Here is a 25,874-nt window from a genome sequence, read left to right on the forward strand (position 1 = left end):
ACCCCTACCCCGCCTTCCTTCCACTACAGACTGATACACTCTTGAAGTCATTCTGTTTCGCTCTATTCTCTCTACATGTCCGATCCACCTCAACAACCCTTCCTCAGCCCTCTGGACAACAGTTTTGGTAATCCTGCACCTCCTCCTAACTTCCAAACTACAAATTCTCTGCATTATATTCACACCACACATTGCCCTCAGACATGACATCTCCACTGCCTCCAGCCTTCTCCTCGCTGCAACATTCATCACCCATGCTTCACACCCATATAAGAGCGTTGGTAAAACTATACTCTCATACATTCCCCTCTTTGCCTCCAAGGACAAAGTTCTTTGTCTCCACAGACTCATAAGTGCACCACTCACCCTCTTCCCCTCATCAGTTCTATGATTCACCTCATCTTTCATATATATATATATATATATATATATATATATATATATATATATATATATATATATATATATGCGTGGTAAGTTTTTTCAGCTGATGTCATTCTGTTCTTGCTCTGTCTCGGTGTTGGAACACCCTCTTGTATGTTGATGATTCATTTGGCAATGGTTTCTCTTGCAGGATCCTGTTTTGCTCTGTTTCTGTCTTGTAAATCAGCTTGACCAGCCAATTTCTTCCCTTTAGGTACCCCTCTATTCTCTGAAAATTTACTATCTCAGTCCTGTCCTCCTTGCCTATGCCTTTGATGATGTTTTCAATCTCCCGTTTTCATTCATGCCATCTTTCATTGTATATCTTCCCCTCACCCATGAATAAACACTGATTTTTCCTCTCCTCCTCCCATTGCCTTTCCCTCTGTGTCTCTGTGTCTCTGTGTCCCATTTGTACAAGGCCATTATTTTATGCTATAACTCTTGGTGGCATGGGCATGCCTCTGCAAGGGACCCATTCCCCTCTCCAAATTTTCCCACTCTCTTACTGCTATCCCTGCTCCCAACTGCTCTCCCCCTAAACTTCTTAGCCCAGCTTGGTGAACTGATAGGGCCTTAGCTTAAGTCATGTCTTCTTACTTTCCCTGTAACTCACTTCAGCATATTTACCTTACATTCTAGGGCCTCCATCCTGGCTTTTGTGGCTTCAGCTTGTGATTCCCATTTCTTCTTCTCTGCCTCCATCCTCTTCTCCATTTTTTGCAGTAAACTCACCTAGTTTGCTCTCCCACTCTTTTTCCATCCTTTTACATTGCTCTTCCATCCATCCTTCCTTACCAGAACCATTTTGCTTTGATCCCCTGAGCCTTTGACTTCCCTTTTGAGCCACCATTTTTTTTGTGTGTGTGAGTAGGTCAGTAGATATCATTTTATTAATTTTGAGTAAAAATAAGGTGAAATTTATTTTCCAATAAATTATATAAAATAAAATTGAAAATACCTCCTTGGAAAAGTTTTAGTATTTAATATTTTATGTAGGTGTAAATTTGTCAGCTTTCTTAAACAATTGAAAATCTTTGGTATAATAACTGGAGAATGTCTCTTCTGGTGGGTTTTAAACTTTTTAGCACTGATGTGTTTTATATAACGATACGTTTGTATTATTACTGCATTACATTGGTCTCAGTTTTCCCATTTCTCAGGTAATTATATTGATGGTCATTCAATAAGCAATCAATGGATCATTTGAATGACTTCATTATATAATACTGGTGGAATTAATATAATCCTGATGAATTTAATATAATACTGATGGATTTAATACAATGCTAATTAATTTCATGCAGTGCTGATGGATTTAATACAGTGCTGATGGATTTAATACAGTGCTGATGGATTTAATACAGTGCTGATGGATTTAATACAGTGCTGATGGATTTAATACAGTGCTGATGGATTTAATACAGTGCTGATGGATTTAATACAGTGCTGATGGATTTAATACAGTGCTGATGGATTTAATACAATGCTGATGGATTTGATTAGAAAGATAATATCCACCGAGTTTAGTCTGCGTAGGTGTAAATTTGAAATTTTACTGACATTGTTAAAAAAAAAAACTGGAATAATTGGATACTGACTCATTTCTGGAGAATGTCTTTTCTGAAAGACTTAAAACTTTCAGTGATAGCTGGCTTCATTAAAAGAGCGCTTAATATTCACATTTGCATTGTATAAATTTTATTGTGACAATTTTAAGCAAAAAATGTTTTCCATGTATTAAAAAAGTAACAGCAGTTCTCATCAGTGTCATCTTATTTGGAAGTATTTTTGTAATGAATTTATGCGCTGTTGGAGCCAAGTTGACAATTTTACTGAAAACAAATATCAGATTCCATAGCAATTGTACATTAATTCCTTTGTCCCTAATTTTTGAGTATCTATACCTGGCTTCCCCAATGAGCATGTTGTTGGAGTCATTATATGAGCCAAGAGCCTTCAATGATGACATAGAATCAGTAATGATGATAGAGTCAAGCTCAGTGTCATAGGTTAGCTTCAGCGCCATTAGGATTGCAAACAATTCAGTTTGCAGTGTAGACGCCCAGTTGTTAATTCTTATGCCTAACTCAACAAATTTATTATCGTTCTTAACTAGGGAGGTGGCAACAAGAGCAGATTGGACCTTCTTATAAAGTTAAATATTTTCTCTCGTAGAATTGTAAAGGCTTTTAAATATATAACCAAGAAATGAAAACTAAGAAATACAGTATAGAAAAGTTGTGCTTTTATAAGTGTAATGAGCCCTTAAATACTGTATTTTTATACGATTTTACACTGAAGCCGGCACACTATCTTTCTCCAAGTCTTTCGTATATAATTAAAGAACAACTTATCCGATTGGCTTGAAATTTTCAACCCTGATGAATTATAACCAGGAAGGAAAGTTCATGGAATACTTGGCAAGTGAAAATGTTTGTGATAACTTCAGAAAGCCTCTTCAGATTGTCTTCAACCTTTCATATTCATGTTTCCTAGTTAGAGGAAGATTGGTGTTGTTATTGAAATTTGGAGTTGCCATTTTGCAAATTTTAATTTCGAAATGGTAAATTATTGCTTAAAATTTAACATAGAAGCAACATCCATAAAATAAATAATACAATCAGGTCCTGCTTATACAGCAAATTAGGTTCCAGATTAGTGCTGTAATGTGAAAATTGATGTGAAACAGGTTTTTTCAATTTCAAATGAATATAAAAATCTTAATAATATGTTTACACTATCATATATTAAGTGAGCAATAGAGCTAGGCCTAAAAATGCAAATACAGTACACATATTACTTACCTTAATATATTTTCTTCCTTAGCTTATAGTGAGGGGAGATTATATTTATTGTAGGAAGTCTGAATAAATGAAGAATGGGAATAATTGAAAACCGCTGCATTAATGAAACATTGTAAAGCAAAGCGCTGTAAAGCGGGACCTGCCTGTATTTTATTTTTCGTGTCATTCAAAAAAAAATTCAGCATTTTAAAGGTAAGATGTTTCTTTTATGTATAATCATAACTAATTTAATTACTAAATTAGAAATGCTAATGTTTTCCAGAAGGAAAAATATCTAACAAACAGATGGCGGTTATTAAATACACACAGATAATTTAAGTAAAATATCCACAAATACCTTCTCAACCGCAGGTTTTCGGCAACCTAACTATGGGTGTGATGGCATGGACAATACCCTTCCTTGTGGCGTGTTCTACAAGTGGTGCTTCCAATGGTGCCATCTTTACCAACGCTAGGGTGCTGTTTGTTAGCTCGAGGCGCGGCCAGATGCCCCAGATGTTCTCCCATCTCCACATCCACAACCACACTCCTATCCCTGCCCTCTTCTTTGTTGTAAGTTGCTTCTCTTTCAGTGTTGTGATAAGTATTCTGTAGGTTGAGTGTCCAGAGTAACAATGTATCGGAGTAAAGAAGTAAGACTGGGAAACAGTAGACCGTCATGATCAGACGATTAAGTTACAGTTCCAGAGGAAGCATGTTTAACTGCTACAGTCAAATCAAAAGTTGCTGTAGTAGGATTTAGGGCTCGGACGAACTTAGGACAGGTAACACTCTTCTGCAGAAATCTGTAACCACAACCGATATTAAGCGTCACATGGAGAGTAAGAGTCCCAAGAAGGCAAGTCCTGGCAGAGAAAATCTAGAACAAGAAAGTAGTTGGCCGTCCTTGTCGAGCTGGTAGGGATACTATTGGCAGGAAATGATGGGCAACCATCTTAAATTGATAAATGTGAGCCTTAAGTCACTGCCATATACAGACTCGGTTTCGGCGTCACACATATGGACAGGGACCGTCAGTGAAGGAAAAGAAGAACCTGTGTTGGTCGGTCTAAGTCCAGTGGCATGACTCACGAAGTCGTGGTGACACGATTGCAAATAAACCATACCACGAACGATAACGCGTCGGTCTGGAGTTTTACAACTTTCTGACCGCAAGTTCAACCCCCACCCATGGTACGGTTTCCAGTGGCATGCTAAAAGTTAGAGTGAGTAGGGAAGGCCACTTTGTCTTTAATTTCATTTCATTCCCAGAACCTATTGCAATGAGATGGACTAGCCTGGGATAGAGATCAAGAAAGTGAGAAGTTCTGTACTGAGAATTAAGAAGTAGAGAGGTCGAGATTTAGAAGTGAAAAAAGTCAGGGAAGATTGCGAGTTAGTACAGAGGAGAAAAGCAAAAAATTTTTACTGAGAGACAAATGCAAGAATATAAAGAAAATAAAGCCTGATGGATGAGAAAGAGCTCTGCCTCCCTTCCACGCACAAGAACGGAGCAGGAGAGGTCCAGCCTCCTGATCTGCCAGAGGAAAACTTCTGACAGAAGGAAGTGGAAGTAAGAGTGAGATTTCAGAGATCTTTTATTATGAGCATTATAAGGAAAGCTGCAAGAGGTAAAAAAAAATATATCAACCTATGAAATGATGATGATATGTGTCTTATAGTTTTGGTGTCTAAACTGAATAAAAAAAGTAATAATCTAAAAAGAGTGCAAAGAATTTTCAACAAAACTTTTTTCTTTAAGAATCAAAACAATCTAGGTTAGAACAGGACTCACGAAATCGTAATGACACGATTGCAAACAAACCATACCACGGGCGGGGATAGAACCCGCAATCAGAGAGTCTCAAAACTCCATGTGGCTAACGCGATGGTCTGGAGTTTTGAGACTCTCTGATCGCGGGTTCTATCCCCGCCCGTCGTATGGTAGGTTAGAACAGGTTACATTAAAGACTAGCTAAATATACAGCTTTAGCCAGGCATTACCACTTAAACCTAGACGTTAGTTCCGGAAATACTTCAGGACATTTACAAAGGAATTTTGAGCACATCAGAGGTATCTGCTACGTCTGAAAATTATCAAGCACGAGTGATAGATATGATAACAGATCATAGAAAGTGGATAAGGAATATCACTGCTGAGTAAGGTGCACAGCACATTGTAATTGTGCCAGTGGGTTTAGGTATGTATATCTGACAAAAAAGTTAAATCACTTCATGGAAATGTTTCACATATCCACTACAAATGCTTTTCCTATCAACACATGACACAGTAGTGAAATCTTTTAACTACGATGAGGCATCGTAATTAGTCCTTGATTACCTCAAAGTACAAACACTTATTAGCAAGATGGTGGCACTCAAACTACACGAGATGGCAGACGCTGATGACTATGGTAGCAGGTTAGACGGCTCTGGACCTGAGTAAGCAAAACACATAAACAGTAGGGCCTCGTTTATACGGCGGATTAAACTCCAGACTACCGCCATAAAGCGGTAGCCTGGAGTTTAATCCGCTTATTTACTTATAAATGCCTGATAACATAGAACTAGACCTAAAAAAATTAATAAAAAAGTAATATGCACATACAGTACACTCATTACTTACCTTAAAATATTTTTGGCCTTAACGAAGGGTGAGAGGCGAGTAGTATTTATTACAGGAAGTCAGGAGATGAAACCATCCTCTGCTAACTTCGAATTTATCTTCAGCAGCTTCCTCACCTCTCTCTCAGCATTCAGAGAATTGTAGAGACTTAGGGCCTTGGACTGGATAATTGGCTCGGAAGGCAAATTGTGACTAGCTGGATCATCAGTCCACACCAGTAAAACAATAAGGCTATTATTTTTTTCTTATAGCTTTAGTGTTCACTAGTGTAGCACTCTTAATTTCCTGCAACAATTTCTCCTGAGAGTTCATTTAAAGTAAGAACCATACGACATAATAACTTTAAAACACTTGAAACTTTGGAAAGTTTCCATATGAAACCGAGAGACATACAGAGCTCATGGCAACACACCCAAGTTCACTTATTATTATTATTATTATTATTATTATTATTATTATTATTATTATTATTAGTAGTAGTAGTAGTAGTAGTAGTAGTAGTAATATTCAATTCAATTCAAAGTTTATTCTCTATAAGGATTACAATGCTGAGTTTACAGAAATTTGGTTATTGTGAGGTTTACATGTAGTAAAATTGTGATTACAGAGTGTACCACTAGAACGCTTAGCATGGCTAGGCATTTCGGGCATACTTAGTTTTATTCTTAATTGTAAAATATTACAAATTATGAGGTAAGTTGGTATTATGGCTAAGTGACTAAATACTAGTTTGTAAGTTTAGCAATGTGAATGCTTTTGTTTTGGCACAGTACATAGTTTCAGTGTTGGAGTATCACAGGATTCATTATTTTAAGATTGAGATTAATATTTCTGTTTATGGTCAAATGAGTGAGTGAGTGTAAGTGTGAACCACCAGGTGGTATTCGTGTAGTTAGTTGATGGGGTGTATCAGGGAGATAAGATGTTTTCTAATGGTAGTTTTGAAGGTGATGAATGTGTCTGCAGTTCTAGAGTTCTCAGGTAGGGTATTCCAGATTTTAGGGCCTTTGACATACATTGAATTTTTGTAAAGGTATAGTCGGACACGGGGAATGTCGTAGAGATGTTTGTGTCTGGTGTTATGCCTGTGAGTTCTGTCACAACTATCAAGAAAGCGTTTTAGGTCAAGGTTGATATTAGAGTTTAAGGCCCTGTAGATGTAGATTGCACAGTAGTAAGTGTGGATGTACTGAACTGGGAGTAAGTTTAGGTCTATGAAGAGTGGGGGGGTGTGTTGCCAGGGATGGGATTTAGTGATTATTCTTACTGCAGCTTTTTGTTGGGTTATTATTGGCTTTAGGTGTGTTGCTGCAGTTGATCCCCAAGCACAAATAGCATAGGTGAGGTATGGATAAATAAGTGAGTGGTATAGTGTGAGAAGGGCATTTTGCGGCACATAGTATCGTATCTTGGAGAGGATCCCAACCGTTTTGGATACTTTTTTGGTTATATGCTGGATATGGGTGCTGAAATTCAGGTTGTTGTCAAGGTATAAGCCTAGGAATTTTCCCCCATTATTTCTGGTAATTAGAGTGTTGTCAATCTTAATGTTAATTTGTGCATCTCCTGCTCTGCTACCAAACATAATATACTAGGTTTTGTCAGTGTTAAGCGTAAGTTTATTGGCTGTCATCCAAGTCGATATTTTAATCAGCTCCTCATTCGCAATGGTGTTGAGGGTGGCAAGATTAGGGTGAGAGATGACATAAGTCGTGTCATCAGCAAAGAGAATGGGTTTCAGGTGTTGGGATACGTTTGGAAGGTCATTGATGTATATGAGGAAGAGCAGGGGACCAAGGACACTTCCCTGCGGAACTCCAGTATCAAGTGGCCATGTTGCTGATGCTGTGTCTTTAATGGTGACGTACTGATACCTATTAGTAATGTAAGATTTGAAATAAGCAAGCGCATGGCCTCTTATACCGTAATGATCAAGTTTGTGGAGTAGGATGTCGTGGTCTACTGTGTCAAAAGCTTTTCTTAGGTCAATAAAAATTCCTAGTGGATATTCCTTATTTTCCAACGCTGTGTAAAGCAGATCTAGCATTCTTATGATTGCATCATTAGTGCTTTTATTTTTCCTGAATCCAAATTGGCAGGGGTTGAGTATGTTGTGAGACGTTATAAATGAATACAGTCTCCTGTGCACGAGTTTCTCAAAGATTTTGGATAGCAATGGTAAGTTAGATATTGGCCTATAGTTGTTTAAGTCTGTAGGGTCACCACCTTTATGTATTGGTGTAACCCTTGCCATCTTGAGTAGTTTCGGGAAGGTGCTAGTCTCTAGTGACTTGTTAAAAAGTAATGAAATTGCATGCAAAAGGACATGGGCCGCTCGCTTGTACAGTAAAGGTGGGACATGAGACAGATTCCCAGAGTTATTTTTAAGTGACTTTATAATCTCAATGACTTCTGTGGGCTCAGTTGTTGCAAGATAGAAGGAATTAGGGAAATTCCCATCTAGGTAGTCCCCGGCATGGGCATTGGTATGTGGGATTTTACTGGCGAGATTAGATCCTATGTTTGAGAAGAAGTCGTTTATCTTGTTAGCTGTGTCATTGGGATGTAGTGGTGTTTCATTAGGTTTAGTTAGGACAATATTCTTGGTTTTTCTCAGTTTGTGGGTCCCTAGAATCTGAGAGAGTGTTTTCCAGGTCTTTTTTATATCTCCTCTAGTGTCTGTGAATCTACTGGAGTAGTATAATTGTTTGGCTTTCTTTATTACTTTGGTGAGAGCTGATGAATAGTGTTTAAGAGTCTCTTTGTGTATTAAGCCCTGTCTATATTGCTTTTCATATTGGTGTTTCTTGTCAATGGATTTCAGAATGGTGCTGGTTAGCCATGGGCAACCAAGCCGTTTGTTTGTGATCTGTTTTGTTTTTATAGGACAATGTTTGTTGTATAGTCTAAGTAATTTGTTAAGAAAAATGTCTGTCCAGTCATTAATACCATTGGCCTTGGAGAATTCTGTAGGCCAATCAACAGTCTCTAGGTCAGCTGTGAACTTCCTTACTGAGGCCTCGTCATGGAGTCTAAATGAGACTTTGTTGTATTCAAGTGGTGGTTTACTAATGTTTGTCAGGAGGAAGGTAGGGTAGTGGTCTGTAGTGCTATCTGTGATTATCCCTGATTTAAGGGGGGCTAGTATATTGGTCCATATGTGGTCTATTATGGTTGCACTTGTCTCAGTGAGCCTGGTTGGTTTAGTTATTGTTGGTATGAGAAGTGTGTTGTTCATATTGTTGATGAAATCAGTTACAGGCTGATCATCTAGTAAGCCAAGGTTGATGTTGAAGTCTCCAGCTAAGAGAAGGTGGTGCTTATTCATTTGTCTGTTTGTTATTAGTGACTTTAATTTCTCACTGAAATTTGGGATGTTTGTGTGAGGTATCCGGTAAATGGCACCGATTGTTATAGGCGTCTTAAGGTTTTCTACAGTAAAATTAGCAAAAATGTATTCCCCATATTCATCACTAAAGCAAGTGGTGCTAAGACAAGATAATTGGTTAGAGTAATAGATTGCAATACCACCCCCAACTTGGTTTGGTCTGCAGTTGTGAATTGCTGTGTATCCTGGTAGAGGGTAGATATCTATTGTGTCCTGTTTAAGCCAGGTCTCAGTAAGAATAATGCAGGAGAAGGGTGTCTTTAGTGATTCAAGGAGTGCTAGGAGGTCATCATAGTGTTTGCTTAAGGACCTGATGTTGTAGTTAAGTACTGATAGACTTTTAGCATTGTTTAGGATAGTGGTGGCTTGTGATGTTGTGTAATAAAGGCAGTTACTTTCCAATAGGTTTTGATTGGGTGTCAGATTATGGAGGTTTAGATCAGGGTCAACGTGATCAATCATCTTCTAGGTTTAAATTATGGTTATTTATATCCTGAGTTGTGTGTTGAGTTCTAGTACTGATATCTGTAGTGGTAGGAAGTTTGGACAAGTATATAGCTAGAGTATTTTGGTCATGTAGGGTATAGTCACTACTACACATAATGAAGTTGATGTTGTCTATGTGTTGTGCTGGAATGAACTAAAGTACAACTAGGTATAAACTAGTAATATAAAAATACAAATTAAAAATAGAACAAGACTCTCACTTGTAATTGCACTAAGGTCTAATAATGACTTTTGTGGAGTCTATGTTTTGAGCTAGAATGAGCTAAAGTACAATAGGTTTAATCTAATAATATAAAAATACAAATTAAAAATAGCACTAGTCTCTCACTAGTAATTGCACTATGGTCTAATATAGTGAATTTGGTATTGACTATGTCTTGAGGTAGAATGAGCTATGGTACAACTGAATTTAATCTAATAATATAAAAATACAAATTAAAAATAGCACCAGTCTCTCACTAGTAATTGCACTATGGTCTAATATAGTGAATTTGGTATTGACTATGTATTGAGCTAGAAAGGGCTATAGTACAACTAGGTTTAGTCTAATAATATAAAAATACAAATTACAAATAGCACCAGTCTCTCACTAGTAATTGCACTATGGTCTAGTATAGTGAATTTGGTAATGACTATGTATTGAGCTAGAATGAGCTAGAGTAAAACTGTGATTAATTTAATAATATAATAAAGGAACAAGACTCTCAATTGTAATTGCACTAAGGTCTTATATAAGTTGTTTACAAGAATTAGAGTATAATTAGATTTAAATTGACTGGATAAAATACACAAATTAAAGGTAGCAAAATAATAATAAATAAAATGATAAAAATAAAGATGGCAATGACTTGGTTATAATATGCTAGTAAGATGGTAGACAGGATAATATAAAAGTTGTAGTTGAAAATACTAGTTTAAAAAAGTATGGAATAAAAATGGTCAATAAAAGAAGTTTACAATAAGTTTGATCAATATAGTTTAAAGTAAAATTGGGCAATAATAGGGATTTAGAATAAAATTGGGCAATTGAGTATTTTTTAAAGTGAGGTAGAATTATTGAGGAAAAGTTATGGTTAGTTTATAATAAAATAAGATAGAACAGTGATGTGGTAAGTTGTAAAAAAGGAGATAGATTCTGTAGATATTAAACACAATTAAGACTATGAGGTAGAATGGTCGTTGAATACAATGACAATTAAAAGTAGTTGGGGTATTAGAATTTTAGGGGGGCACAAATTTATGACAATATAACACTAACGGTGGACTATGGGTATTATCTGCACTTTACTCTGATTCTGTTAGTCCAGCCTCACTTAGGAATGTTTTAAGGTCATGTTCTGTAGAGATGAAGTATCTCTTCCCAGTGGGCTGTTTCCTAACTGCGATTTTTCCATCCCTCACAAAGCACTAGTGGATTTTTTGGGCATAGCGCAATTTTCTTTTTCTTCTTATTATTATTATTATTATTATTGTTGTTGTTGTTAGTATCATTATAAAACACCGCGGGGAGGGTGCTCCCTAAATGTGTATATAGTGTTAATGTTTTGGGTGGACGGTCGGATTTATACTTGTTCCATACTTGTGCACTTGCCATTGATACAAGTTCATCTCACATTATGCATACGTTTTTGAAACATTTTACCCATAACACAAGCAACTTACACTGTGTACAAGTTGTCTTCACGTTGTTGCAGTAGAAGACGTAACAGCAACACTCTCATTCTCTTGCAACACAGAACACACCCTTTTATAGAGCGAATGATGCTACAAGTAAAGGCATAAGAAAGAAACTTTTTTTCTATAGTTATTCCCCAGTAACATTATACACAGATTCTTTAGTGGTGTTGTACTAAAGAAAACGCATTTTAGTAATTATTATCATACACTCTTTTTAATCTCTCCCGGCTACCTACCTCACAATTATGTTAATTTGTTCTAGTATGGTTGCCAGAGACATACCTTACTCACTGTGTTTTATCATTTCTAACTTTGCTCTTAAAGTGTCTTACGACTTTTGTTTTTATCACAACTACCCATAGATGTCATTGTAACATAAGAGAATATATATATATATATATATATATATATATATATATATATATATATATATATATATATATATATATATATATATATATATATATATATATATATTTATATATTATGCAGTAACTTTAAACACTTGAAACTCTGGAAAATTTCCAGACAATTGAGAGAGACGCCGAGCTCATGCAGGATGTAAAGAAATAAGGTGGCGTGTGTAAGCCATAATAGCAAATCAGGGGCCGTATAAATGAATTCTTGGGTATAATTTATCCATAATAGCAAAGCACAATAAAACGAAGTGCTGTAAAAAGGGGGCCTGCCTGTAGCACAGCTCGATGTGTCCAGTACCGTGTGAGTACTACGTATAGTTTCCACAACAACATTTTTCAGACATCGAGAGGTACGGTACAGCTGTTTCGGAAAAAGTGCAAAGGCCGCACTAAATTGCATTTCTGTGCCTCTGAGCTACCCGAGTGTGAGAATGTATACTTGTCTGTACGTACTTTTTTATTTATGCATGAGTCTATACGAATTTGTATACGTTCACAAGTATGTACACTTTAGTATAGTTTGGTGTGTGTGTGTATGTATACAGTACGTGTGCGTGAATTTATTTCATGTATTCATGTACTCTTCAGGCTACCATCACCATGGTGATGTTCGTGACTTCAGACATGACAGTCCTCATTAACTACTTCTCCTTCGCCAGTAATCTATTAGAATTGGGGACCATTGGAGCATTCTTCTGGTTCCGCATCAAGCAGCCGGACCGTCACAGACCCATCAAGGTTAGTGGAGCACATGTTCAGTTCACGATGATTTGCTCTTGTAATTATTTCTGTTGTGTTTATTATTATTATTATTATTATTATTATTATTATTATTATTATCATTGGGAAGAGCTAAACTGAAAATTATTGCAACTCACTTTGGAACTGGGATGTCTTCGGGCTTGATCCAAGTAAAGGGAGGTTGGTTGGTTCTGACCTGAGGGTTGGTGAGGATGGGAAGGAAGAGGGAGGGGAGGGCTTGAAAAATGGAAGAGGTTGGGAGGGTAGAGTAGGAGGTGGGGTAGCAGAGGTGAGTGGCCCGTCCACTTTGGAGCGTGATGTGTAGGGGTACTGCAGGAGGTTGTGCTGGAACGAGATGTGCTGGTGGCAGCAGTGTCAGTAAAGTGGGGCTGGTACTCAGGCGCCTGGCGGGAGATGGCTGGTGGTGCCCAGGAAAACAGGGTCATTTTGGAGCCACACCCCAGCTTTAGCTAAATAGCAAAGTGCTGGGGGACTTCAGCTTGGTGGTGGTTGGTTATACACATGATCCGTGGCAGACTGCATTGAATCTTGTTCTGGAGAGGTGTAGCAAGGTGAAGGGGGAGTTGGAGTCATGTGAGCGGTTGTTGAGTTTGTGGATTATCTGTGTGGAAATTTATTTGGTCCCTAAAGTTCCACAGGACAGATCTGGCATGGCCGTAATGGAACGGCTGAGCTGGGTGGCTCTTAAACCCACCCAAACAAAGCATTCTCTCGAGTTGGTGTGGATTGTTGGTAAGCTTATTTAATTTATAGATTTACCCTTCAGGGAAGGAGTAGGTAGTTTTACTGGTAGTACACTAATATTAGGTTTACTAAGGCAACTGTAGATAATAATAATAATGTAGACCTGAGACCTTAACATAGGTAGTAATAGGCCGATAATGTAGGCAAACACTAGGACAAGTTAGCTAGGGAGAACTGGCAGCCCTAGTTTGAACGAAGAAATGAGGGTCTGGAAGAGAGACCAGCTCGTTCGTCTTAAGACAGACACCAACTGGACAAGACGTGCCGTGATCAGCAGACGGCGCCCCCCACGTGTCTTCACATTTGAGACCTAGGGAAATCTGGTAGAGGCACCTCGATGTACCGTAGATGACCTCCGTCAGGCCCATACAGTAAGACAAGACCTCCACTCTATCTCGTAGATTTCTGGCCAGTGTCTGGGGAGAATTGTGAGTGAGTTTGAACTGTGTGCCCGGTGTGCAGCAGGCAGTGCATGCCCAGTAAGTACCAGTGTCTCTTGGCAGTCTGGAAGCTAGTGTCCATGTCTGCATAGTTATACTAGGGGATACACACCCTCTTGGATATAGGAATTTCTGAGGTGCAGGCAGGTCACTAATAATGATTGAATATTGCAGGAATTAAGGCTCCCGGTTGCACGTGGTTTCTGAGGGGAAGTCCAAAGGGGCTAAGGCTAAGCTTAGGGAAGTTGAAGATCAGGATATATGCTGCAACACCAAGCAAGTTAGTCCTTTATACGTGTATGCAGGCGAGTTTCTTGCAACATCAATCATTTGTGAAAATCTGTCCTATAAGCCACTTGTGAGGCTGAGGTACCCACCTCAGAGCTCGGTGTCAACAGAGTTTGCCAGGGTAGGCGACTCACTTGGAGGCAGTCCACACAAATTTTTACAAAAAGTGGTCCTTCGCAACCATGATGTGGAATAGCTAGGTTAAGCTATCATAGCTAGGCCACAGTTAGGAACCAGTTTAACAGAGTTAGGTTAAGTTAGCACACCTAGGCCCAGAGTTACACAGAGGCTAGGCCAAGCTGACTATACACAGAAGTTGTTATTTGCAGTAATTTACAGGCAGGCCAGGTAGGCTAGAGAAGCTTGTGAATTTAATTATTTACAGTGATTACAAGTAATCCAGAGTAGGAGACTTGTGTGTTAATTACTTACAGTGGATTTGCAAGGTAGCCACAGTTAGGCTAGGCTTGTAAAATATTTACAACAGTTATAGTAGCTAGGACAGATTTAACTTAGTTATTATTTACAGGGAGTTCTAAAGCCAGGTTAAATTAAGCTATAGCACACTAGTTAGGTTAGGATTTACCTTATCCAACCATCCACGCTAGACTGAGTAAGCTAGGTCAAGCTGTTTACACACATTATTCATTTACTGTTTCACAAGTTGAATTGTTGAATTTATTTGTGTTAACCAAGTGATTTTAATTTGTATACTGCACTTTTTATTGTGTGATTTTCATTGTCTTTGATTCATGTTAATGTGGGATTTGTGAATTGTACCTGAGACTAGGTTAAGTCCTGTAATTATTTGCTGGCATTGTACAGGAAATTGCTAGGTTAAGCTTTCACACCAATACACATTTTGATTGGGATTTGAGAGCTAACAGTGTACATTTTTTATTCATAGTAGAATCAATATAACAAAGGGAATTGTTAAGCTTGTTGAGAAGCCTTGAGACTCGTTCATTCTTACCTAACACCGTGACGTGCTGTGGGGTGGACTGGGTAAAGTACATTTAGTGTCACACTCCTCATTAAACTTCGACAATGGCAGATGGAAGTTCAGGAGAGTCTGGTTCAGTGTTAGCAAAATTAAAACAATCAGTGGCGGCATACAAAGGGCATCTGAACAGAACGCGTAACAGGTGCAAGGCTACTTGCCAACGCAGTAACGTAGACTGCGATGATTTGCAAGACTGCTTGAAGAGTTTGGGGGAAAAATGGGAAGCCTATGAACAAGCATTCTCAGCATATGAGCTACAGGCTATTGAGGATAATGAATCCCAGGGTAGTCTTCAGCAGGCTCTGGACGAATTCACTAAGGATGATGTAGATTGTCATCAGGAGATGAATACGTACAAAGATAAGTTAAGTACATTAAAGGCTAGTTAGTATTCCAAGGGTGGTGTCGAACACCGTAGGTACCCCAAACAGCCACACACCTGTCAATATGTTGCCCAGGTTGCCCCAGTTGAATTCACCGACATTTGACAGAACCCTGAGTACATTGCTTTCTGGGATCAGTTTAAAGCCCAGATAGATGACAGGAACGATTTGTCAGATGCCGTCAAATTGCAGTATTTGCGGTAGCAGCTCAAGGGTAAAGCCTTAGACCTGGTCCGGCACTACCAGATTACTGACACTAATTACCAACATGCCAAAGACCAATTAGAAGGCATGTTTGGCAACACTGAAGAGATAAAGGTAGCTATACTTTATCGGTTGTTGGATCTAGAGGCTTGCCGACATGACCGTCAAAACCTAGAGAAGTTCCGTATTGAAATTATGAGCTTGACAAATAGTTTCAGAGATTTGCATGATGAGGATGATTCAGAATGGGTCCTTAGCCAGGTGATTCAGAGGAAACTGGCTAGCACTACAATGCATGAGTTACACTTAAAATATCGGATGAATAGTTTCACGATAAAACAAATTGTTGAGGGGTTGGGAGATCTCGTTTCTCATTTGAGTATAGGTGTGAGAGAAGAGTCACCACCATCGCCACATAAAAACCCAGAAAGTTGCTCAAAGATCTCGAGAGATCAGTCTAAAGCTCATACGACTAAGGTTGGAGTGTACTATGGTAAAGAAGTGTCTAAGGTAAGAACCTCTAAGCAGAACCTCAGAGGCACTCATGCCAGAATATGCATGTTCTGCGAAGGCGAACATGCTAGCACGAGTTGCCCGGAGTATATAACACTGAGCAGTAGGCAACAGAGACTAAGGGAGTTGAGACTCTGCTTCAAGTGTTGTGGGGAACACTTTGCGAGAGACTGTGGCACCCAGCTCAGTGAGTGTCGAGTCTGTTGCAAAGGTAAGCACCATACTGCACTATGTCCCAATAATTTAAGGGAACCCCAGGCTAGTAGGGATATCTCTCAGGTAGAGATAGAAAGTGAGTCTGAGCCTGAAATGGTAGCCAGCGTGATTAGTGGGAGTGAAGTCTCTAATCTGAGTGAGAAACACGGAGGTGCTGCCCTACCTACAGTCATGGCAAAGGTTGTGAATGGGCTCAGGTCCGAAACAACCCAATTATTCTTTGACCCAGGAGCACAAGTATCCTTGATAACAAAGAAGTTGGTGGCTAAATTAAAGTTGAAGGCCACAAGGCAAGTTAGTATGATGTTGGGAGCGGCTATAAGTCAGGCCCCACGCAAATCTTATGATGTGGTTGATGTCACAGTCAAATTAGGTGGACATCACAGAGACATTACAGCCTTGGTGGTAGAGACATTACCCACGGCAATTACAGCAAGAGGTCTTGCTGCAGCAGCTAAGCGATTGAAAGACCTTAACGTGAAGCTGGCAGACCAGGGAATTACCACTGACACAGTCAGAAATATAGGTATCCTGGAAGGAGCCAATCATATAGATGACTTCCTGTCTACATGACGGACGTTTAAGGAAGGAATTGGTTTATACAGATCCCCAGTAGGATACATCATAGGCGGCAGGATTCCACCTGAATTCCCTGCCACGCCAGATAGAGGAGAAGCTGTCCCCATGATAGCTGGGGGAGTAGTGATAATGAATACCAGTATACACTATGAACCGCCAGGGAAGCTGAACCAGGCAGGTAGTGACGAACACTCCGCCACCTTGGGAAAACACTTTTACAGGGTACATAAAGAGGGAGATAGATTGCCATTAAATCTAGGGAACCTTGTAACAGTGGGAGGAAAGGCTACCAAGGCATGTGGGCCACTGGGTGGGAAAGTACAGAGCCACTCAGTCAAGGCTAGACATATGAAAGACGTTAAAGTTAAAGGAAAGGGTGCTAAGACCACCGGAACCAACAAGTTTACACCCCCAGAGGTCCACACAGGAGAAACTGGACGGTTGAAGTTAGACCGGAGTCTGCTCGACGAGAGTGGCCAGACGGCACTCGTGTCCAGGGTCCGCTGTGGGGGCTCGCGGAAGGTGAACTTGATTTAGACTTAGTGCCTACCTTCGCCGGCGGTAGGATGTGGAAATTTATTTGGTCCCTAAAGTTCCACAGGACAGATCCGGCATGTCCGTAATGGAACGGCTGAGCTGGGTGGCCCTTAAACCCACCCAAACAAAGCATTCTCTCGAGTTGGCGTGGATTGTTGGTAAGCTTATTTAATTTATAGATTTACCCTTCAGGGAAGGAATAGGTAGTTTTACTGGTAGTACACTAATATTAGGTTTACTAAGGCAACTGTAGATAATAATAATGTAGACCTGAGACCTTAACATAGGTAGTAATAGGCCGATAATGTAGGCAAACACTAGGATAAGTTAGTTAGGGAGAACTGGCAGCCCTAGTTTGAACGAAGAGACGAGGGTCTGGAAGAGAGACCAGCTCGTTCGTCTTAAGACAGACACCAACTGGACAAGACGTGCCGTGATCAGCAGATGGCGTCCCCCACGTGTCTTCACATTTGAGACCTAGGGAAATCTGGTAGAGGCACCTCGATGTACCGTAGATGACCTCCGTCAGGCCCATACAGTAAGACAAGACCTCCACTTTATCTCGTAGATTTCTGGCCAGTGTCTGGAGTTTACCTGGAGTTTACCTGGAGAGAGTTCCGGGGGTCAACGCCCCCGCGGCCCGGTCTGAGACCAGGCCTCCTGGTGGATCAGAGCCTGATCAACCAGGCTGTTGCTGCTGGCTGCACGCAAACCAACATACGAGCCACAGCCCGGCTGATCCGGAACTGACTTTAGGTGCTTGTCCAGTGCCAGCTTGAAGACTGCCAGGGGTCTGTTGGTAATCCCCCTTATGTGTGCTGGGAGGCAGTTGAACAGTCTCGGGCCCCTGACACTTATTGTATGGTCTCTTAACGTGCTAGTGACACCCCTGCTTTTCATTGGGGGGATGGTGCATCGTCTGCCAAGTCTTTTGCTTTCGTAATGAGTGATTTTCGTGTGCAAGTTCGGTACTAGTCCCTCTAGGATTTTCCAGGTGTATATAATCATGTATCTCTCCCTCCTGCGTTCCAGGGAATACAGGTTTAGGAACCTCAATCGCTCCCAATAATTGAGGTGTTTTATCTCCGTTATGCGCGCCGTGAAAGTTCTCTGTACATTTTCTAGGTCGGCAATTTCACCTGCCTTGAAAGGTGCTTGAAAGGTGTCTGGGGAGAATTGTGAGTGAGTTTGATCTGTGGGCCCGGTGTGCAGCAGGCAGTGCATGCCCAGTAAGTACCAGTGTCTCTTGGCAGTCTGGAAGCTAGTGTACATGTCTGCATAGTTATACTAGGGGATACACACCCTCTTGGATATAGGAATTTCTGAGGTGCAGGCAGGTCACTAATAACGATTGAATATTGCAGGAATTAAGGCTCCTGGTTGCACGTGGTTTCTGAGGGGAAGTCCAAAGGGGCTAACGCTAAGCTTAGGGAAGTTGAAGATCAGGATATATGCTGCAACACCAAGTAAGTTAGTCCTTTATACATGTATGCAGGCGAGTTTCTTGCAACATCAATCATTTGTGAAAATCTGTCCTATAAGCCACTTGTGAGGCTGAGGTACCCACCTCAGAGCTCGGTGTCAACAGAGTTTGCCAGGGTAGGCGACTCACTTGGAGGCAGTCCACACAAATTTTCACAATCTGGTTGAGGGTAGTTGGTTTTTCGTGGCAGGTGAATTTTGCAGTGTTGCTGAATTGTTTCATGGTGTAGAACGTGACTCCTCTGAATTTGAGGGTTGGTTGAGAAGGTGGAGGAGGTGAGGAAGGTGGAGAAGGCGATTGTGGAGGTGAGGAAGGAGGAGTGGATGGTTGGTCGTGGTGGATGTGGGAGAGGCTGGAGGTGGGCTCTCATTGGTGAGGTTCTGCTGTGGTTCAGTGGTCTCTGATTGGTCGAACTCTTGAGCGGTCGGTGGTAGTGGAGGAGCAGATGCGATGTTGATTATATTGTTAGTGGACGTCACAATGTCGCTTGACGGTGGTGATGCAGGGAATATAATGTTGGGCATGTTGTTGAGTTGGAAGAGTTCGTTGATCGTGGTGTTGAAGGAGCCTGGTGCCGCAGTATTGTGGACGTGGGCATACATGATGCAGTATAGGATTTTGGTGGAGTCACCCACGGACAGTGGTGATGTAGTCGTGGAGGCCTGGAGGACTCGGGTGGAGTCAAGTAGATTCCTGGTAACGGTAGCGTATGAGGTTGCTTGGGTAGTTGGAGTCTGCTGTTGTTCAAGCTGTTTTTTCAGTAGTTCCCGTCTGGTGGGGCATCTGGCCGCCAAGGTGTGGTGGTCGTTTATGCAGTTGAGGCATTTGGGTGGTGTGGTGGAGGTGCATGACTTGAAATCGTGGCCTTCTGTGCCGCAGGTAGGGCAGATCTTCTTGTCTATGGAGGGGCAGTTCCTCGTGGTATGCTGGTAAGAATAGCAGTTGTAACATTGAGAGATGTATTTAAATTTCTCTGCTTCAGTGAATGTTGGATGGATGTGGAAGTAGAAAATGGCCAGGCCCTCCTTGAGAGCTTGGGTTGCCATGCTGACGTCACTGAAGGTGACCTTCAGCATGGAGGAAGCATTGAGAATTCTAGTGATGTGTTCTATCTTGGCCCAGGTGTTTTTTCTTCGATTGATGATTTGGTTTCCGAGATGTCTTGGGTTGTGATGAGTTTGTCGAGCTTTTTGAGAAACAGTTCTCTTGGCTTTCAGGGCTGGGGATGTCAGGACTTGGAATCCACGTTGGTCGAGAGTGGAGATAGCTTCTGTGATGGTTAGTTTTTCCGCCTCGAAGTCATCTGTACAGATGACCACAAAAGCGTCCTTGAGAGAGAGGATTGCGTTGCACTTGACTCGCAGAGTACCACTGATGGTAGCTGCAAGGGCTAGTTTGGACGAGTCGTTGACTGTCCCACTCACAGGTTTGATCTTTACCCTGTTAGAGTAATGCATCGTGAGTAAGCAGTGTTTCCCTCCCCAACGGGGATCGTCTGTGTCTGTGTCAGTAAAGGCAGGGTAATTCCAATTCCTTGGATCAATGTTGTCTAGACTTTTACCTCCTCGTTGACCGGGTTTCTGAATAAGGTTAACGATGATGGCTACATTGAGCTGATCAGGTGTGTCGTCTGACATGAGTCTTCACCAGGTGATAACCCAGTAATTAACGCTGATATACCGGTGTTGAGTATCTTTAATAAAGTAGCCACTTAATTGTTGAGTCTAATAAGTAGCCACTTAAATGATGAGTCTAATAAAGTAGCCACTAAATTGTTGGGCATCAGTAATAAAACATTTGTACCTTACAAAAGACTGTTTGTATCTCACAAAAGATTGTTAAGAAAAGTGGCAGCACATTGTATAGGAGGTAAACTTTTAACAGGTAAACTTCTTCAGTCCAATGCAAAGAAAAGTGGAGAGTGAGGATGAGTTTGAGGTAATCAGTCCCTCAACCTAGAGTCGATGTGTTCAGTCCACCAGTCCTGATAAAAGTGCATCATATTCATGGAGACGGAGCATATATACTGCTGATAGATGAGGTGCAGCAGTGTCAGGCGGAGTCATCAGTGGAAATATCCACTAGTGGAAGAATATGTGAATGTCTACCTTGGAGAAACATTGTTTCTATTATCAGTTACGGCTACGGACCTCTGTACAATGATTCATTTACTTAACTTCTGGTAATTTTTCACAGTAAATCTAGTCACATCCATGGCAACGGAATTTCATAAACCCAAACTTCTTCATCTGTGTTATGCATATATTTTTTCTTAGTGAGTTCACAGGTGGTAGAGGAAGTTAAGCCAGCTACTGTGTTCTCACCTTGTTTCAAAATTATTATGATATTGTAGGCGTCGTTATATGTAGGGAAAAATTATGTATCAGCTTACATTCTTTTCTGTTTAAGGATGAAGGATGTTGGATAATACAGTTTACTAAAAATAATTATTTGGTTTCTCACCCATCAAGGAAACACAGGTTTCACATCCTGTACTGACATAAAAAACACCTGATCATTACATCTTTGCTTCTGTACTGTACGTAAATAATCAAGTACGTTAGTAAGTATTAAAGAAAGATATTAAGGAAGTTTTTTTTTTAAACTTTCTGTATACTGTATAAAATACATTTTTTTTACAATAATATTAAAGTAAACAGATGTTTTAGACATACAAAAGTACATTATGTAGATTTAACTTTGATTAATCAGATAAAGTCAAACACTGTGACTTTTTTCTGATCAGAAGAAACATTCTGAAATAACTTTAAAAAACTAATTTGATTAATAAAAATTACACATTAAAACTTACACAACCTAAAATTAAGATAAACCTGAAACATCTCACTTTCTTTTCATCACAACATGACTGATAATTTAACGATTCTCATTTTAGTCATTTTCATCCCTTCAAGGTGTGGATCATCTTCCCCATAATATACTTCATAGTTTCTGTGTTCCTGACGGTGCTTCCAGTGATCCGTCAACCTCTGGAGGTGATGATGGCAGTGATCATCATCATCACAGGTCTTCCAGTCTATTACTTCACCATCCACAGACACAACAAACCACACAAGTTGCTTCACGTTATGGGTAAGTCAGCCAGACACTAATATAAATTTTTTTTTAACTCGGATTATTTTTTCTTTTTCACATTCTAAGGCTATGTACAATGAATAATTATTATAATTATTTCAGAGTATAATACTCATCAAAACATGGAAATTATTCCCACTGACTTTATTGGGTTATCCTGCGTTAAATATACATAATATACTTCGTGGCTGAATTCCACTAAAGAAAAAATGGCACAATACCGTGAGTGGAACAATACACAAATAACCCACACATAAGCGAGAGGAGCTTACGATGACGTTTCAGTCTAACTTGGACCATTTACAAAGTCACACTAAAAGAAAGGTGATGAGGCAGTATATATAGGTGAGCTGGCAGGGACGGGACAAGAGAAGTGGGAGTAGTAGAGTAAGGCAGGAAATGTAAATAGTAGTAGTAGTAGTAGTAGAGTAAGGCAGAAAGTGTAAGTAGTAGTAGTAGTAGTAGTAGTAGTAGTAGTAGTAGTAGTAGTAGTAGTAGTAGTAGTAGTAGTAGTAGAGTAAGGCAGGAAGTGTAAGTAGTAGTAGTAGCAGAGTAAGGCAGGAAATGTAAGTAGTAGTAGTAGTAGCAGTAGTAGTAGAGTAAGGCGTGGTGGTGGTGGTGGTGGTGGTGGTGGGTGTGCGGGAGTGTGAAGTGGTGGTGGTGGTGGTAGTGGTGGTGGTGGTGGTAGGTGGAGCAGGAGTGTAAATTAGTAGTGGTAGTAGTGGTGGTAGTGGGAGTGGGAGCGGGAGTGTGAAGTGGTGAGTGGTAATTGGTGGTAGTGGTAGTGGTGGTGATGGTGGGGTGGGCGGGGGTGTGAGTGGTGGTGGTGGTGGCGGAGTGGGGCGGGAGTGTAGAGTGGTGGTAGTGGTAGAGTGTTGGTGGTGAGTGGGCGGGAGTGTGAAGTGGTGGTGGTGAAGTGGGCGGGAGTGTGAAGTGGTGGTGGTGGCAGGGAGTAGTGGTGGTGGTGGTGGGAGTGGGGGCGGGAGGTGTGAAGTAGTGGTAGTGATGGTGGTGGTGCTAGTGGTGGTGGTAGTGGTGTGGAGTGGGGCCAGGAGTGTGAGTAGTATTAGTGGTGGCAGAGTGGGGCAGGAGTGTAAGTGGTAGTGGTGAGAGTGTTAGTGAGTGGGGTAAGGCGGGAGTGTAGGTAGTGATGGTGGGAGTGGGGGCAGGGAGTGTGAGTGGTGGTGGTAGTGGTGGTGTGGTGGTGAGTGGGAGCGGGAGTGTGAGTGGTGGTGGTGAGTGAGTAGTGGTAGTGAGTGGTGGGTGGGCCCAGGAGTGTAGTGGTAGTGGTAGTGTGGAGTGGAGCGGGAAGTGTGAAGTGGTATTAGTGGTGGAAGTGTTGGTAGTAGAGTAAGACGGGAGTGTAAAGTAGTAGTAGTGGAGTGGACGGGAGTGTGAGTGGTGGTGGTGGTGAGTCGATGGTGGTGGTGGGTGAGATGGGGGTGTGAGTGGTGGTGGTGGTGGTGGTGGTGGTAGTGGTGAGTGGGTGAGGCGGGAGTGTGAGTGGTGGTGGTGGTGGTGGTGGTGGGAGTGGGGATGGGGGCGCAGGTGTAGAGTGGTGGTGGTGGTGTGGTGGTGGTGGCAGTGGTGGTGGTGGTAGTGGTGGTGGTGGTGGTGGTGGTGAAGTGGTGGGGTGGACCCGGGAGTGTGGTGAGTGGTAGTGGTGTGGTGGTGGTGAGTGGTGGTGGTAGTGGTAGTGGTAGTGGGAGTAGGGCGGGAGTGTGAAGTGGTGGTAGTGAGTAGTGAGTAGTGGGTAAGGCAGGAGTGTGAAGTAGTAGTAGTGGTAGTAGTGGGGTGGAGCGGGAGTGTAAGTGGTAGTGGTGGTAGTAGTGGTAGTGGTGGTGGTAGTGGGAGTCAAGGCGGGAGTGTGAGTGGTGAGTAGTGAGTGGTGGTGGTGAGTAGTGGTGGGGTAAGACCCAGAGTGTAGAGAGTAGTGAGTAGTGAAGTGAGTATTGGTAGTGGGTGGGGCAGGGTGCAGAGTAGTGGTGGTAGTGGGAGTAAGGCAGGGAGTGTAAGTAGTAGTGGTAGTGAGTGGGGCAAGGCGGAGTGTAAGTGGTAGTGGAGTGGAGCCAGGAGGTGGGGGGTATGAAGTAGTGAAGTAGTGGAATTAGGGCGGGAGGTGTGAAGTAGAGTGAGTAGTGCTAGTGGTAGTGGAGGAAGGTGGGCGGGAGTATAAGTAGTGGTAGTGGTAGTGGGTGGGCGGGGTGTGAAGTGGTAGTGGGAGTGGGGCGGGAGGTGTAGAGTAGTGGTGGTGGTAGGTGGTGGTGTTGAGTAGTGTGGCGGTGGCAGTGGTGGTGGGTGGGCCAGGGTGTGAGTGGTGGTGGTGGTGGTGGTGATAGTGGTGGTGGGTGGGACGGGAGTGTGAGTGGTGGTGGTGGTGGTGGTGGGGTGGGTGCGGGTGTGAGTGGTGGTGGTGGTGGTGGTGGTGGTGGTAGTGGTATTGGTGAGTAGTAGTAGTGGGTGTGTGGGAGTGTAAAGTGGTATAGTGGTAGCTGTGGAGTGGGCGGGAGTGTGAGTAGTAGTGGTAGTATTGGTGAGTGGTGGAGTAGGGCCCGGGAGTGTAGTGGTGGTGGTGGGTGGACGGGAGGTGTGAAGTGGTAGTGGTAGTGGTGGTGGTGGTGGTGGTGGTGATGGTGGAGTAAGGCGGGAGGTGTGAAGTGGTGGTGGTGGTGGTGGTGGTAGTGGTGGTGGAGTGGGCGGGAGTGTGAGTGGTGGTGGTAGTGGTAGTGGTGGAGATAGGGCCAGAGGTGTAGTGGTGGTGGTAGTGATAGTGGTTGTGTGAGTGATGAGTAGTAGCAGTGGTAGTAGTAGAGTGGGCCCAGGAGGTGTGAGTAGTGAGTCCGTAGTAGTAGTGAAGTGATGGGAGCAAGGCGGAGGTGTAAGTGGTAGTGGTAGTATTGGAGATTAGTGGTGGGAGTAGGGCAGAGTGTAGTAGTAGTAGTAGTGGTGGTGGAGTGAGACAGGAGTGTAGAGTGGTAGTGGTAGTGGTGAGAGAGAGTGGTAGAATGGGCGGGAGTGTAAGTAGTGGTAGTGAGTAATAGTAGTATTAGAGATTAGTAGTAGTAGCAGTGGTATTGATGGAGTGGAGCGGGAAGTGTAAGTGGTAGTAGTGGTAGTGAGAAGTAGTAAATTAGGGCGGGAGGTGTAGTAGTAGTAGTAATGAGTAGTGGTAGCAGTGTGGTAGTGGGTGGGGCCGGGAGTGTAGGTAGTGAGTAGTGGTGGTAGTGGTGGAGTGGGCGGGAGTGTAGATGGTGGTGGTGAGTGAGTGGGGCGGGAGTGTAGTGGTGAGTGGTGAGTGAGTGGTGGTGGTAGTGGAGGTGAGGCGGGAGTGTAGTGGTGGTGGTGGTGGTGGTGAGTGGGGCGGGAGTGTGGTAGTGGTGGTGGTGGGAGTGGGGCGGGAGTGTGTGAAGTGGTAGTGGTGGTGGTAATGGTATTGGTGGTAGTGGGTGGGGCGGGAGTGTGAAGTGGTAGTGGTAGAGTGGGAGCGGGAGTGTAGTGGTAGTATTGAGTAGTGGGAGTAAGGCGGGGATGTAGTGATGGTGGTGAGTGAGTGACGGTGGTAGTGGTGGAGTGGGAGCAGGGAGTGTGAAGTGAGTGGTGGTGAGTGGTGGTGATGGTGGGTGGACCAGAGGTGTGAGTGGTGGTGGTGGTAGTGTGGTAGTGGTGGTGGTAGTGGTGGTGGTGAGTGGTGGGGTGGGCCGGGAGGTGTGAGTGGTAGTGGTGGTGGTGGTAGTGGTGGTGGTGGTGGAATGGGGCGGGAGGTGTGAAGTGGTGGTGGTGGTGTTAGTGGTAGTGGCAGT

General features: G+C 42.2%; 1 protein-coding gene across 2 annotated transcripts in view; it reads left to right on the plus strand.

Moving 5' to 3' along the window:
- Positions 1-25,874, plus strand: part of LOC128696932 (Y+L amino acid transporter 2-like) — a 111,953-nt gene that overhangs the window by 68,691 nt on the left and 17,388 nt on the right. For both annotated transcript variants that reach the window (XM_070095204.1, XM_070095205.1), the window contains exons 6-8: positions 3,582-3,782; positions 12,415-12,564; positions 21,894-22,071. In XM_070095204.1, the coding sequence (XP_069951305.1) occupies positions 3,582-3,782; positions 12,415-12,564; positions 21,894-22,071 (529 nt within the window). The remainder of the gene's footprint in view (positions 1-3,581; positions 3,783-12,414; positions 12,565-21,893; positions 22,072-25,874) is intronic.

The sequence above is a fragment of the Cherax quadricarinatus genome, chromosome 49 (genome assembly GCF_038502225.1).
Source record: "Cherax quadricarinatus isolate ZL_2023a chromosome 49, ASM3850222v1, whole genome shotgun sequence".
NCBI lineage: Eukaryota > Metazoa > Arthropoda > Malacostraca > Decapoda > Parastacidae > Cherax > Cherax quadricarinatus.